The sequence below is a fragment of the Chionomys nivalis genome, chromosome 13 (assembly GCF_950005125.1).
Source record: "Chionomys nivalis chromosome 13, mChiNiv1.1, whole genome shotgun sequence".
Taxonomy (NCBI): domain Eukaryota; kingdom Metazoa; phylum Chordata; class Mammalia; order Rodentia; family Cricetidae; genus Chionomys; species Chionomys nivalis.
The window spans coordinates 43981280-43997958 of record NC_080098.1 but is presented as its reverse complement, the minus strand read 5'-3'; the positions used below and the strand labels follow the sequence as shown (position 1 = coordinate 43997958).

The 16679-nt window shown below is 43.9% G+C and overlaps 1 protein-coding gene across 2 annotated transcripts in view; it reads right to left on the bottom strand.

The window, feature by feature from the left end:
- Positions 1-16679, bottom strand: part of Gpld1 (glycosylphosphatidylinositol specific phospholipase D1) — a 50353-nt gene that overhangs the window by 16835 nt on the left and 16839 nt on the right. The window contains exons 6-15 of one of the 2 annotated variants that reach the window (XM_057787777.1): positions 15954-16051; positions 15418-15528; positions 13564-13612; positions 12575-12629; positions 8787-8894; positions 8585-8612; positions 8363-8502; positions 6223-6288; positions 4180-4300; positions 2775-2914 (exon numbers count right to left, since the gene is read on the bottom strand). In XM_057787777.1, coding sequence (XP_057643760.1) covers positions 2775-2914; positions 4180-4300; positions 6223-6288; positions 8363-8502; positions 8585-8612; positions 8787-8894; positions 12575-12629; positions 13564-13612; positions 15418-15528; positions 15954-16051 — 916 coding nt within the window. The remainder of the gene's footprint in view (positions 1-2774; positions 2915-4179; positions 4301-6222; positions 6289-8362; positions 8503-8584; positions 8613-8786; positions 8895-12574; positions 12630-13563; positions 13613-15417; positions 15529-15953; positions 16052-16679) is intronic. The other variant, XM_057787778.1, reaches the window with a different exon arrangement.

Below are 16679 nucleotides of genomic sequence, written 5' to 3'. Positions count from 1 at the left end.
CAAAAATGGACAACTAGAGGCATCTGGGCCTTTCTGGACCTCAGAGGCAGAGTAGGGGAAGAGCAGCCTCATAAAGGTGTGTGTCCTACAAGCAGCCACTGAGATCCTGGGTTGGTCTGCTTGGTCCATTTTTACTTAATCAAACACATGGTTTATTTCTATCCTGCCGACACAGCCCAGCTTTTGTGGCATTCAGTTGGGTAGCCAACATATTTAATGTGTGAACTGAACTGATATTCCTAAAGGGGAAAAAAGTCACACCTGTGTTAAAGATTCTACAAGGTTTATTGGAAGTCCCTGCTGGAGGAGAGATGCAATGTTGCAAATGCAGAGCCAAGTTGTCTTGGATCATCTTTGATCATCTTTGGCACCTCAGTGGCCATTAACTTCCCACATGTGTCTGACCTCACACCCTTGAAACAATCAGGGAAATCCTTCAGGGATGTATTAACAGACCCCTAGCAAAGCATCTGGGGCCTGTAGTACTGATGTGCTCTAACCAACCTGCTTGTTTGTTTTGAGAGAGGATCTCATTATGTAGCCTCAGCTGGCCTGTAGACCAGACTGGCCCCAAACTCAGAGATCCTCCTGCCTCTGCCTCCCAAATGCTGGGACTGAAGGGGTATGCCATAATGCCTGGCCCACCAATAAAATTTTTTAAAGAGTCTTGATTTGTAACTTTTCTGTTATGTCACTATAAAAACTTGATGAAACTGTTACCACAATGGAACACAGTATTTGGGGTGACCTGAATCTGTTCTTGGACCATGGTCACTCATAACTGGCTCCAGAATATACTCTGTCTTTGCGATGAGAGCTGCATTTTTGTATCAAGTGGTACTTGTGACTGACTGATTACAGAGATGACAATCAATGGTTCACATGTCACCCTAGGGCTGAGAAGAACAAAAGTTATGCTAATTCTAGTTCATATAGCCAAGGAAAGAACAAGTAACACGGCATAGAGGGAAAGGGCAAAACACTTTCTAAGATGTGTGGTAGAAGGGCAAAGGCTAGCAGGGCGGTGGTGGCGCACGCCTTTAATCCCAGTGCTCAGAGGGCAGAGGCAGGCAGATCTCTGTGAGTTTGAGGCCAGCCTGGTCTACAAGAGCTAGTTCCAGGACAGGCCCCAAAGCTACAGAGAAACCCTGTTTTGAAAAACCAAAGAAAAAAGAAAAACAAAAAACAAAAAACAGGCAAAGGCCAGAGCAGAGTCCCAAGGCTAAGACTAGCAGCACGTAAGCCTTTGCTTCTTGCCGCTGCCAGGCCAGTGCACCACACCTTTGGCTCTTTCAGGAAAGTGGCTAAGAAGAGCCTTTAAGCACACATGAACGACAGCAGAAAGGCATCCCCCGTGTTTGCTGCACGTATCAGTGTTCCCCAAATAAAGGGCCATCAGAAGCCACACTGAGAAAACATAGCAGTGTTGCCAAGTCACCCAATGCAGTCACTTTCATGCATGTGGCTAGGCTCAAAATCGAAAGAATCCCAACTCTCCAGAAAGTGATCAGTGGGTACCAGGCTTTCACCAGAAGAAGCAACAGTACTCAAACCAAAGAGCCCTGCCGAAGGAGAGACCTTCTTGAGAGTCACCACATGCCTCTTTCTTCGGCTATCCAAGCCATCCCATTTCACTTGTAGTATTAGTGTGTTTAACAGGCCTTCAGGAAAGGAGACTGGCTTCAAAGGAATGACATGAAAGGCTTCCAACTCTATACCTATGTAAGGAATGGGACTCAGGGAAAAAGAACTCTTCCAGCCCAGGAATGAATTAGGGACCTTACACTTCCCTGCACCAAACAAACAAATAATTCTTTTCTCTTTCAAAAATGATGGTGTTTACAAACCCATTTTCTGGGACTGGAAAGATGGCTAAGAGCATTTGCACTGGGCACCCACATGGTGGCTCATAACTGTTCGTAACTATAGTTGCAGGGAATATGATACCCTCTTCTAGCCCTCAGGGGCACCAAACATATACATGGTGCATATAACATACATTCAGGCAAAACACTCAAATACATAAAAATAAAACTTTTTAAATCTTAAGAACATTTTTAAAGTCCTTGTGCTGGTTGTTTTTCTGTCAAGTTGACTCAAGTCGGGGACATCTGGAAAGAGACTTCATCTGAGAAAATGCTTCCATCAGATTGGCCTACAGACAAGTCTATGGGGTATTTTCTTGGTTAATGGTGAATGTGGGAAGGTCCAGACTACTTTGGACAGTGCCATTGAGCAAGCCAAGAGGAAAAGGCCAGTAAGCGACTTCCTCCATGACTCCTGATTCAGTTCCTACCTCCAGGTCCCTACTCTGTTAGAGTCCCTGCCTTAGTTTTCTTGATGATGGACTGTGATCTGAACATGTAAACCAAGGTGTTTTAACACAGCAGCAGAAAGCAAGCCAAGAAATTTTCCTTAGTCTGGACTTGCACAAAAACTCTCTACCAAAATGGAGGCAGCTTGTAGCCCAGATCCGCCTTCCCAGGAGAGGAGCAGGGAACATGTCTCTGAGTTAAACTGACTCAAGTTCCAGCCTTTGTCCCCAACCTGCTGTCACTGTGAGATAGCCACAGCTCAGTACGGAGGAAATTAGATTTCTTTCTGTCCCCAGTTCATTCAAACTTTAAATGAATCCATTTTTCTGATTCCTAATTTCTTCTAAAATATAGGTGAAGTAAGGCTTCGCCGGTTAACACAAATGAAGCCACCCCAAAGTGGATGAAGGACTGACTGGGTGGAATACAACACCCCCGATCTAATGAACTCATCCTTACCAGCCAAGCCTGGCATAGGGGACAGACAGGAAGTAGGTGGCAGAGGGGCTGGAGACATGTTTTAGTGTAGTCCGAGAGCTGCGATCCAACATGGTCCTCAGGTTGCTTTCCAGAGCCTGGTACATGAAGGTTACAGATTCCTGAAATGGGAGGTCATTTTAGATGTGCGAAGATCATGGCATCGTCAACAGGAACCATGGGAAGGGCTGACAAATAAAACTTCTATTCATTTCAATGTCCTAGCTTAGGCCAGGCAACAGGACAGCAGAGTCACACCGAGAGGGGCTGAGGGATGATGATAGGGTATAGCCTGAGACGATGGGGGGAGAGTCAGCTGGGATTTCCTCAAAGCCAGCCGTCTGCATTGATTTGAAGATTCAAATGCAACGAAACAATTTTTTCCTCTTTGGACATCACCTCACTGTAAGGCTTTGCTGGCCTAGAACTCACTGCATAGATCAGAAAGCTGCCTGGTTCAGCTTCCCAAGTGCTGGGACTAAAGGTGTGCAGGGGGAAAAAATAGAATTTTTACAGACCAAAATCTGGTTCTAATCTAGAACCAGAATTGTGACTGTAAATAGATGGTTCGTTTTTCTCAAATAAATGAACATCAGGATTCTAAAAATTCCTAACTGCTAAGCTATAGGTTCTCAACCTGTGGGTCACAACTCCATCAGCAAACCTCTATTTCCAAAAGTATTTGCATTACGATTCGTAACAGTAGCAAAATTACAGTTAGGAAATAGCAACTAAATGTGGTTGGGGAAGGGGGTCACCACACTGGAGGAACTGTATTAAAGGGTCACAGCATTAGGAAGGTTGAGAGCCACTGCTCTGGGCCACACCCACAGTGAGATGCTCATTATTTGTTTTGACTCTCAAGGTGCCTAGGGAACAGGAGAGGTCCTTCACAGGGCTGGAGGTCTGTGCCAGAGGACCTGGGGACAATCGACCACAAGCTTGAAATTCTAAGCTGTCCTTTTCTCACGTATTTAGTTGTGCATATGTCTGGGATAGCATCTTATTCGATAGCCTAGGCTGGCCTCAAGTCACAGCAATCCTCCTGCCTCAGCATCCTAAGTAGTAGGATCACCAGTGTGGGGCACGATATAGAGCTACCAAATTGTCTTAAAGTTCTGACTGCAAAGACACAAATACAAACTGGGGTAGTCCTTACAAGATGAAGAAACACTTGATCCATCCTAGTTAAAGGAAAACAATTCTAAATTCACCAGAAGTACTTATGTAAGAACCTGCAGGCAAGCAACATGTCTTCTGTCTTCCCTGCTATCATCTTGCCAGGAGGCTGTATACAAACTGATGCCCAGCTCTGGCTCCACAGTCATACAGAAGACACTACATCACCTATTGTAAGGTATCAACCCTCAGGGCAGGAAATTCTCACCGGAGCCCAGGAGCCTGCGCTGTAGAACACGCCTCTTTCTGTGTAGTTCAAGTTTTTCCTGATATCTTTTCTTATGGACACGGTCAGATTCCTGTGAAAATCATTTTTCTGCACTTTTGAGCTGTTGAGAAGAGAGATGAATAAAATAATCAAACCCAAGAAGACTACCAGGCCCTTGAGTTACTGAGCTGAAGGTACACAGTACACACGTTAATACTGCCCGATGAAGATACACACACATTCATACTGCCTGAGATATCGGAATTTTAACAACTAGAAGTTGAAAACACGGCAAACATAACTTTAAAAAATTACTTTTTAAAAATATCACATATTTTAGCCATCCCAAACCACAGACGCCTAGGAAGAGCCGCCCTTTACTGCACAAAATCTTGTGGTGACTGTATTTCTAAGGCTGAGAAGCCAGCCCTTACAAAACCTGGTGTTTCTGAGGCCATGGGTATAGCAGAATGTGTGCTTTGCATGTGCACAGGACCTGGGTTCAAACCCCAGCGCAAGAAAGAAGAAAAAGAAATGTAGGATTTTCTGTGGTCTCAGAGCTCACAGTAGGAGTAAAAGTATTTCTAGAATACCAGCCTACAGATGTACTTCAGGACTTCACCAAAGAGCTCAAGATGGCTCTTTACCTACTGAGGATGGTAGCACGTAGGCAGACTGACTCACCCAGAAAGACAAGCGCTAGAATCAGTTATCTAATTAAAATACATTTCCCAGTGCAGAGATCTTAAACTGGTTACAGTGGCACTTGGGGGCTAGAGATGGGAAAATCAGGAATTCAAAGCCAGCCTGAACTACAGGAGGTGCAGTCTTTAAACAAAACAAAACAACAAACAAACACACGTCGCAGCCAGCCTAAACCATGGGTGTCTAGAAGAGCCACCCAGGCTTCGGAATGCTTAAGACCAAGGGAACAATAGACAAGAGCCCAAGGGAAGACACAGATGGCAAGCTTAGCCACCTAAAGATGCAAAAAAAAGAAAGAGAAAAAATCAACAACCAGACTTATTTTTTTTGTTTTGTTTGTTTGTTTCTCTATAGCTTTGGAGCCTGTCCTGGAACTCACTCTGTAGACCAGGCTGACCTTGAACTCACAGAGCTCCACCTGCCTCTGCCCCCTGAGTGCTGGGATTAAAGGCGTGCGCCACCACTGCCCGGCGCAGACTTACTTTAAATGTTGTGAACAACAAAGGCCGGACTGGAACCCCTCCTTCATCTCTCAAGTCTCTCCGTGCACTAAAATCTCCTTAGGATCTTTCACGGTAAAATCCTCACTTTAATATCTAGGATATTTAAAGTTTCTGCTCTTAAATATCTCATTGGGTCTTCAAGGGAACTCTACTGGGCCCTGGTTGGGTCACCAAACTACATTCCCAGAGCTTCTGGCCCTTCTCTCTCCAAGGCTCAGCAATATTTACTATGACATGTCCAGTGCCAAACTGGCTATTGGGTCACATGCTGAGTTCCTGGTACAATGACTAACTCCAAGTAATTTTACTATTTAAGTTATTGCTTTATTTGATTAACAGATGGTATTCCTTTCTGTAGATAACATCATGAATTGGAGGTTGGCTCCTGGCTCCATCTCTAACAATGTAAACCAGACATCCTGGCTTATTTCTCAGAAATTTCTACTGAGCCCTTCTTCCCACCTTGTGAATGAAATGCTTTTTCAGGATGGAGTTTGAGGAATGTCTGTGAGTCACAATAATGGTGATATTTATTAAGAGTACTGATGACCATTTATATAGTGAACAACTGGCTGTATGCATCTGCCTTACACCCCCTATCATCTGTAGCCCGTGCCACCATTACAGGACTCGCTATGTGGTTTGCTGATTTTTGTTTTGTTTTGTTTTCTGGTTTGTTTGTTTGTTTGTTTCTGTCAGAAGGATGAGTTGTAGTTTAAAAAAATACCAATGTATTTAAAAGTCACCCAATTGTAAAAGGCTCGGCTATAATCAGAACCTTGTCTGTCTGTCTGAAGGCCTCTTGCTCCACCCTCTCCGGGGCAGCCCCACTTACCCGAGGGTGTGGTTCCTCCGGCCGTCACACGAGATGAACAGAGGATTCTCAGGCAGGTGGCAGTCACTGGGAAACAGTGGGAGGAGTCAGGCATCTGTCTCCCTCCTCTCCAAGCATCATTTTGAATCAGTGATGCACTTTAAATCAGTCTTGTCTCTAGAAGTCCAGTGCACTATCCATGGTGCCACAGAGACACCTTTAAACCACTCTCAAAGCTCAAAGAATTCACTGCCTGGCCATTCGGACAGACAGCCCAAGTCTTTCTTGCCAAGCCTCCCTATGCCCTCCTGGCACAATGGCTAGAGAAAATGTGTGTACACATGCAAAGAGTTTTATTCAGCAGCAAGAATGGAATTAAACCATCTCTAGGGAAATAGAGTTGAAGATGATCATATCAACCAAAATAAGCCATACCCAAAATATCAAGTTTTCTCTCACACGTAAAACCAAGATAACACACACACCATACACTATTAGGAGGAGCACAGTTCTTGTCTCTGTTCTAATTTACCAACACATGAAACTTCCAAAGTGATTGCAGAGAGAGAGAGAGAGAGAGAGAGAGAGAGAGAGAGAGAGAGAATATACTTACCCTTTAAAATACATTCATTTTATTTGAAGCCCACAGTAGGCTTCCTGAAGCTATGTACAGAACTAGTTCAAAATCCTGAAAATGGGACCGGGCTCTGTCACGTATGGCAGGGCGCCGGTGGGGGGAATGGAGGTTACTCACCCTACTGTGACTGGGCATTCTGAGTTCTGCCAATATAAACTTAACTTCTACCTAAGCGCAATCATGATACTGGAGCCAGCACTTATTAGGTGCTTGATGCATATTAAACCCTCTACACAAGGGCTCTCTTTGACTGCTCATGCTCTCATAAAGATGGAATGGTGAGTGTCCCCATTTAAGAGGAAATGAAGGCTTAGGGAGGTTTAGCAACTGGTAACACAAAACTCAGTGGTGAGAAGGAGGTGTCTCCAATTCCAAACCCCACCCTTTCTACATCTAGGCTTGCATGCACCTAAAAACTCTTAGCCAGCCTGGGAAGCTCAGTCAGCCAGTCCTTGCAAGCATGAGGACCTGTATTTGATTCCCAGCATTCAGGCTGACCGCTGGAGCTCAGTAGCTAGCCTGTCTAGCTGCTTAGTCTCATCAGCAAGTTCCAGACCAATGACAGACCCTGTCTCAAAAAACAAAGTAGAGAGCACTTGAAGAATGGCAGTCCTCTGCATGTACAGAGAGAGAGAGAGAGAGAGAGAGAGAGAGAGAGAGAGAGAGAAGGAGGGAGGGAGGGAGGGAGGGAGGGAGGGAGGGAGAGAGAGAGAGAGAGAAAGAGAGAGAGAGAGAGAGAGAGAGAGAGAGAGAGAGAGAGAGAGAGAGAGAGAGAGAGAGAGAGAGCAAACTCCACTGCAAGGGCTTAGAGATCTGACTTGAGATTGTGCTAATTATTAAAATAAGATTTTGGAGCTGGGGAGATCACTCAGAAAGTAGAGCACTGGCTGGGTAAGTGTGAGGATGAGAGTTGCATTCTTTTAAGTCACATTTGTTTAACTCTGTGAAGCTGTGTTTCTTTGCCTGTCTAAAACACCTGATTGGTCTAATAAAGAGCTGAAAGGCCAGTAGTTAGGCAGGAGAAAGGACAGGTGGGACTGTCAGGCAGAGAGAATAAATAGGAGGAGGAATCTGGGAAGAGAAGATGAAGAACAAAAGGAGGAGAGGAGGACTCCAGGGGTCAGTCACCCAGCCACACAGCAAGCCATGGAGTAAGAAGGAAAGAAGGGTATATAGAAAGGTAAAAGCCCAAAGGCAAAAATAATAGATGGGATAATTTAAGAAAATATGACTAGAAATAAGCCAAGTTAAGCAAGGCCAGGCATTCATAAGAAAGAATAAATCTCCATGTGTGATTATTTGGGATCTGGGTGGTGGGCCCCCCAAAGAGCCAAAAAGGAAAACAAAAAACAACAGCTAAACAGATGCCCGCACCCCAATCAGGCTTTAGAGAGGACAGAGTTTCCATTATTTTTCTCTGTGAACTGGTTCAGAAAACACTTCTGAGCTGTTTTCTTTTGAGTTTGGCCTCATCTGCTGAAAATGCTGAGCATTACGTGGGGAACGTGGCAAGGCAAAACTCACCTGGTCCCATTCTCCAGCATAAAGCTGGTCAGACGGTAGATGTTCGTGGACCAGAATGCCATGTCATCCAGTCCTCCGAGGAAGTACTCTTGGAACTGCTCCACCAGAAAGGGGGACTTGGTGGAGTATGTGGAATAGAGCTGCAGCGGGAGGCAGGAGGGGTAAGGCAGGGCACTGTCTGCACAATCCTTTAGCCAAGACTCAGAAAAAGCAGGTCGTTACCTTGGAAACAGCTAACATCTCCCCATGCCTGCAACACAAACAAGAGTCTTCATGAGCTGCGCTTTCTAGAGGAAAGTGAGGCAGATAATGAAGAGACCGTTCCAGCCATGTACTCCCAGTGCTCCCCTGGAACTGAAGTGTGATCAGGGATGCTCGGGAAAGCCCCATAAAGTCAGCTAACTTCCCTCCGGCTCACACTTACATCTCCAAGAACTGAAGATATGTGCAGTCAACGATGACGTTTTCGGTGATGACTTTGCGACCATAGAGATTATCATAAATTCTCAGTAGATCTTTGATGGGCACATACCTGAAAGATGCATCAAAATGAAAGAAAGAGATGCTTAGGTTCGGAAATTGAAGGTAATAGTAACAATTGTAGGAACTCCTCAAGTTCCCAGTGTCCCGTGATTGACTGTATATATCAGATAACTGACAGTCTTTACCATGTTGGTAATTTAACTCTGCCAATGACACTTGCTGAGTAACACCATTATATTCCCATTTTACATAAAAGGAAACTGAGTCACAGGGACAGTAAGTAGTTTTCTCAGTGATGCACAAAAAACTGGTGCCTTAGCCAAATGTTTATGAAAAGACATTAAAATACCAGAAATTTCTAAGTAAAGAGTGCTTGATTTGTGAATTCAGAGGGTGTGTGTGTGTGTGTTTTGGCTTTTGAAAGTGTCTTACTCTGTAACCAAGCCTGGACTAGAACTCACTATATATCCCAGGTTGTCCTCAAACTCCTGAGAGTCGGACTCAGGCATGAGCACCAGATCTGGCTTCTCGCTTTAATGTGATCACCTTAAATGCACAGGAGGAAGCAACAGAGCTCTAGGCCCAGCCTTTGGCTCACAGGCATTAATTATTTTAGTTGAAAGGACAGCAGTATCTTAAATAAGCTTTATAGAGTCATTTTATCTCGATTTCAAAATAAACAAGAGTCAACAAACAATAAAATCCAATTTTTATAATAAGATGAAACAAACAAAAAACAAAAATGAAAGAAAAGGGAGATTTAAAAATTGATTTATATGTGTTTATAAGAAAGAAGGGATTAAGAAGCACATTTTTGGCTTTTAAGATCACCTAGGACCTCCTCAATAAAAATAACTTAACAGGCAAAAGAAAATAACAAAAATATTTGTTTTGATGAATCACTAAGCTAGCAAGAAAGTAAAAATAAAATAATTCCAAAGTCCAAACCCAACTAAAAAGTAGAACCTTTGAAAGGCAAGCAAGGAAAGCCAGTTTTACTCTGTTGGCATCTACCGAACCCTGGAAACTACAGGGAGGGAAGAAGGGAGATGACCACGGATATGGAGCCATCCACTGGAGCATGTTCAACCTGTTAGGGACCACACCCCTAAAGAAAACTGCCCTAGCAGCCAGCAACTGTCAGTGACTCCTCAGCTAGGAGTGGGAGTTCATGAGTCCCTCCTCCCTCCTCCCTCCTCCAGGCTGGAATGCTGACTGGCTTGATCTGTGCAGGCAACCTCAGACACTATGGGTCTGTGAGTCCATTCATCCTAAGCAGTCCTGCCACGAATTCTGTGAGTCCGTGAGTTCATTCATCCTGAGTGGTCCTCCCACAGATCTTGTGAATCCGTAGAGTCTGTGAGTCCATTCATCCCGAGCATCCTCTCACAGATGCTGTGAGTCCGTGAGTCCATTCATCCTGAGCAGTCCTCCCACAGACACTGTGGGTCCATGAGTCCCTTTGTCCTGAGCGGTCCTCCCATAGATCCTGTGAATCCATAGAGTCTGTGACTCCGTTCGTCCTGAGCAGTCCTCCCACGGATGCTGTGAGCCCGTGAGTCCATTCGTCCTGAGTGAGCAGTCCTTCCTAATCTCTGGCTCTTACAGTCTTTCCACTCCATCTTTGAGAGGTTCCCTGCATCTTGGAGTCGGGTGATACAGATGTCCCATGTACAGCTGGTCCTTCCACAGGCACTTACTCTCTATACTTTGACCAACTGTGAGTTTGTGTGTTAACTTTCATCCACTGCTTAAAGCTGCTTCTCTGCTGAGGACAGAGCTGTACTGTAGGATCAATAACCTTTCATCAAACTCCAACAAGTTTTTCCCAAAACACATCATCCTGATGCTAAATTTTGTCTGAATGAGCAAAGACAAAGATCTTTAAAGAAGAAAAATGGTTTGAATGAAAATGGCCCCCATAAGCTCATATTACTTGAATGTTTGGCTTCTAGTTGTAGGGCAAAAGTCCACACCAGCCCCAGCATCTATCTGCCGCTCTGTTTCTCTGCCTCTGTCTGTCTCCATCTGTCTGTCTCTCTCTATGTGTATGTCTCTCTGTCTCTCTGTGTGTCTGTCTTTCTCTCTTTCTACATCTTATCTACTGCTTGTGGTTAAGATGCAAGCTCTCAGCTCCAGCTCCAGCACCATGCCTACCCTCCACTACACTCCCTGCCATGGTGGTCATGGACTCTGAAACTGTAAGCAAGCCCCCATTAAATACTTTCTTTTATAAGTTAGCTTGATCATAGTATCTCCTCACAGCAGTTCACTGTAATCACTAAGACAGAAGACAAACAGGAAGCTCTGCCCTTACAGAAGCAGACTACAGCAAAGCCATGGGACAGAAAGAATCAGTGTTCCTAAGGGACAGTCACAAGACCAGGAGAAGAGAAAGGAAAGCACATAGGCGGTGCTGCGGAGCAGTGAGAAAGAGCAGACTATGGGAACACTCAGCCATCTCTATGGAAAAAATAATATTAAGTTTATACTTCACCTTATACAAAAATTCCCAGATAAATTAAATGTAAACATCTGTCTGCTCTTCCAGGAGACCCAGGTTTGGTTCCCGGTACCCACACCAGACAACTCACAACTCCAGGTTCCAGGGAATCCAGTTTTCTTATGGTTTCCAAAACCACCTGCATGTATGTGTTACACATATAGGCAAGCAGGCACACACACATAAATAAAAACAAATATCTTTAAAACCACAAATGTTTTAGGAGAGTATCTCACGCCTTTTAGGTACAATATCTCTTTTAAAAGACATCGGAAGTGCACCCATCTCGGGAAAAGAGATGCACTCGACTGCCGTGGATGAACAAGGTCCACGTGTCAGAGCACACCTGTGTGAAAATACATACTACAAACTGCACAAAGATAACTTAGGAAATAATTTAACCAAATGATGAGAAATGAGAAGCTATATGTTCAAAACACTAGTAAAAAACACTAACAAAAATCAGAACTAATCGCACAGGCTGATAACCTAGGCTGCTCGAGAGGCAGAGGCAGGAGGTCACAAGGTTAAAGCCTGCCTAGGCTGTGGGTGAGTTCAAGGCTAACCTGAGAGACTCAGTTAGACCCTCTCTCAAATTTTAAAAAGTGTAAAAAAGAAAATAGAAGCCAACGACTGTCATGGCATTTCATTTATATTTTAATAAATAAAGCTTGCCTGAAGATCGGAAAAGTAAACCAGCCTCATGGGTCAGCTTTACAGACCAGGCAGCCATGACACACACCTTTAATCCCAGTAGCCACAATGACACATATCTTTTATCCCAGCTGCCATACTAGGTTGCCATAGGAACCAGGCAGTAGTGGTGCATCCCTTAATCCCAGAACTAGAGAGGATTATAAAATGGGAGAAGACAGCTCTCAGTCAGTCTCATTCTGAGGTTTCCTGGAGGCAGGATCATCATTTTCAGACTGAGGTTGAGGTAAGAGCCAGTGGCTGGCTGTTTTGTTATTCTGACCTTCAATTCTGAACTCCAATTTCTGTCTCTGAGTTTTTATTAATCGTGCTACAAAGGATCTAGCTCGCAATAAAGTGGCTGCCTAGCATTCAGAAGGCTCTGGGTTCAATACCTAGAAACAAGAGTGAAATAAATAAAATAATAAAATAAATAAAAAATACAAACTAATGGGGGAAAAAACAAACACAGCAAGAACCCAAGACAAAAATGTCATTTTGGCATCCCATAATTAAAAGAACATTGGTCTTACCAGCGCCGTGAGAGGTAATTAAAATTAAATTCAAACTGGCTCAACACATCTCCTCCTGCAAAAAGAGAAACATATTTGCAATCTGTGGGCTAATGACAGTCACTTCTTACACATTCCCACAAACAGACCTTTCCCACAGTTACTCTTCCTCTGTTTTAGATATGTCGTGAAGAAAAAGCTAACTTTAAAAAAAAGCTTAACTAATGAAATGTAGAAATGAATTAAGAATCGCTTGTATAATAAGACAATTCTATTTTCTATGTTTGTTTGTTTTAACAGGGTCTCACTGTGTAGCCCTACCTCGCCTGGTTCTCACTGTGTGCTTAATGTTGGCCTTCAACTTGCAGTAATCCTCCTGTCTCAGCCTCCCAAGAGCTTAGGGGTTTGTGCTGCAATACCCAGCTTTGAATTTATTTTACTTTAAGGAAAGATAGACCATATATAACTTGTATATTTAAAGAGAATTGCTACACGACAAAAGATGGAGTTTATCAGTTCAAAGCTAAAGTACAGCTAAGACTAATCTAGTGGAGTTTAATTCAACATATAAGTGAAATTTCTTTAGTAAAATTATACATCAACAACCAAACACATATTTTTAAACAAAAAAATATATTAACATGCCAATTTAGAAATGCATCTCTGTGTTAAATGAGTTGTGATATATTCTAAATGAACTTTAGCATTCCAATTAGAAAAATACTTAACAACGTATAAGGTTGTCAGGATGGCTCGATAGGTAAAGGGCCTTACTTGCTGTATAAGCCTGGTGACCTGAGTTCTATTCCCAGAACCCACAGAAAGGTGAATGGAACAACTCCACAAAGTGGCCCTTTGGCCTTCACACATGCACGTTGTGGCTCAGCACACACGCATACATCGTGCACATGTGAGCACACATGCTCACACATACACATACACACACATATCCATCCCACGAATAAATAAAGAAAAGTAATTGGCATATGAGAAAAGCGAGTAAACAGTACCAAAGTCACCAGCTGAATGAGCCTCAGAATAGGAGTCATGAAAATCAATCTGAGGAACAAAGAGAAGCACATGGTGAATGTCATGGACTGTGACCTAGAATGTCACCCCAAGTTGAACCAGCCTGACCCAGGGGACTGAAGAAGTGTATCTTGGTGGATTTGGTCTTCACACTAACATTCTCCTTGTTGCCTGTGTTGGCCCTTGAGTTTGGCAACAAGATGACTGCAGACGATTGTACCTCCCTGGGGTGGATATGCCTCCAGTGGAGCCCAAGATTATAGGTCCAAGAGACTGGAATTAAAAGCGACTAAAGTGGGTGGAGGAGGGTAAAGAGGGACAAATCTGAGTAAGGTACACTGATATATATATGAATTTGTCATAATGAAACTCATTATCTTATATGCTAACTTACAATTAAAATGCAAAAAACAGGCTGGAGTGATGGTTCAGTGGTTGAGAGCACTTCCAGAGGACCTGAGTTTGACCCCCAACAACCACATGGTGGCTCACAACTGTCTGTGACTCCAGATGCAGGAACCCAACGACCTCTTCAGGTCTCAGCAGGCATTGAATATACATGGTGCCCAGACACACAATATGCAGGCAAAACACCCATTCACATAAAATAAAGTTTAAAATATTAATTTAAAAATGTCTAAAGTCAAACAAAACAACTCACAGTAGAGCCTTTCAGCTAAGCTATCAGGAGAGACTGCAATTCTGAACAGAGCCAAGTAGCAGCTATTCCCCTCCTTGTATAGACACAGCCTCAAAGACACTGCGGAGACACCTCTGTCCCTGTTTCTAGCACATTAGTCCTCTTTGTTCTGTGGATGAGTCTTCAGAGGTGGGAACGATGAAAGGAAGAGAGCGGAGGAGAACTGGAGGGAACGGGATGACCAAGATGGGGGAAGGACAGAGAGGGAGAGCAAGGAAGAGATATCCTGATTGAGGGAGACATTATGGGGCTAGCAAGAAACCTGGCACTAGGGAAATTCCCAGGAATCCACAAGGATGACCCCAGCTAAGACCCTAAGCAGCAGTAGAGAGGGTGCCTGAACTGGCCTTCCCCTGTAATCAGATTGATGACTACCTTAATTGTCATCAAAGAAACTTCATCCAGCAACTGATAGAAACAGATGCAGAGATCCACAGCTAGAACTGGGCTGAGTCCAGTTGAAGAGAGGGAAGAGTGATAATATAAGCAAAGGGGTCAGGACCATGATGGGGACACCCACAGAAACAGCCGTCCTGAGCTAGTGGGAGCTCGCTCCAGACCGACAGCGGGGGAACCTACATAGGCCCAAACTCGGCCCTCTGAATGTGGGTGACAGTTGTATGGCAAAGACAGTCTGTGCGGCCACTGGCAATGGGACCAGGATTTATCCCTAGTACTTGAACTGGCCTTTTGGAGCCCGTTCTTTTTGAAGGGATACCTTGCTCACCCTAGATATAGGGAGGAGGATCTTGGTCCTGTCTCAAAGTGATGTGCCAGACTTTGTTGACTTACCCTCTCTAAGGAGTGGATGGGGAGTGGGGTGGGGGAAAAGGTGGAGGGAGCAGGAGGAGGGAAAGGGAACTGGAATGTAAAATAAGAAAAGATTGTTTTTTTAAAAAAGTGAATAAAAAAAGAAAAAGACAAAATTCTGACAAGAAGCCACTTGGGATATGGAAGGCTTATCTCCACAGGATGTGTGAATAACCTAAAGTGTTCCTTTTCTTTAGAGTAATCCAGTCTTGTTTGTAGAGCTGGGGATCAAACCCAGGGCTTTGCAAGCACCCTGCACCACGCCTGAGTCCACTTTTGATCTGGGTGTGATGACGGTAGCACCCTTGTGGCGATATGCACTCACAGCTCCCATTGTCCTGAGGAATCCTTGTTCAATACCCAGGCTGTGCCAGCTGACATCAGCAACCATGTGCGAGGTGATTCCAAATAAGAAAGCTACCAACTTCTCTGTGTCCTGACAAAAAAAGAAAATTCAAGTCTTAGGTGTTGGGTTATGTCAAGTCCCTGAAAGGCCTTTACAAACATGAACTGATTCCCATTATTGAGACTTAATAAGGAATCAGAAGCAGATGAACTATATAGCTTCTGGTTACAGGAAAGCACATAGGATTTTCTGAAATGCTGTGTGGTGTCTTGGAAGAGTTTCAGATTCATTGGCTTGGGAGCAAAATGACCAAGTGACAACCTCCGAACTTTTCGTTGGTAACTTTAGTTAAGTATTGACGAGGCATCCACTGTGTCCCCATTAGTGTGCATGGCACTGCAGGCCACGTGATAGTTAGCTATCCCAGTCTGGGGATCAGAGATGCCAGGTGGAGCAAATTCAACAGTGCTTGTCAGTGCAGGGGTGAGCGGAAGAGGGCTAGAGGGCACACCCACCTTCTCCCAGGGCAGAGGGTAGTTCTCCCGAATGTAATGAATGCTGGCATTGAGAAATGGAGTCCAGTGAGTCCTCTCAGATACATCATGGTATTTTCCTGACAAAACAAAAAAGTGGAGCCTAAAAAGTTGAGAGTCTCCTCAAGTTCCCCATGACCACCCACTGGATTACTGGATCTCTTCACTTTCCCTCCAACATTTTTTTCCTCTGTTCTTCCTCCCAGGATACCTCGTGAGTAGACAGGCCAGGAGAGTCACTCAGAGGATACTTCCACAAGGATGTACCCATATTCCAACATCTCATCCCCTTTACTCTCTTTTAATCTATTTTTATTATTGTTGTTGTTATATTTGTTTGTTGTTATATTTGTGTGTCTGTTTGTGTATACATGCACACTATATCACAGCCCTCATATAGACATTAGAGAATAATTTCCAAGAGTCACTTTTCTCCTTCCACTATGTGGTCATCAGACCTGGGAGCATATGGTGGTATATTATTTGTATTTTAATAAATAAGGCTTGCCCAAAGATCAGGGGGGCAAAGCAGCCATGCTAGTAAGCACCTCTACTCATTGAGCCATCTCAGACACACCCTCCCCAATTATTCACTGGAAGTTACTTTTCTCTGCCATATGTTGGTCCTAATCTTTATATCACATAGGAAAGTATAAACTGACTTACAAAAACATGGAAAGCCAAGCATGGTGACAACACACTTGAAAT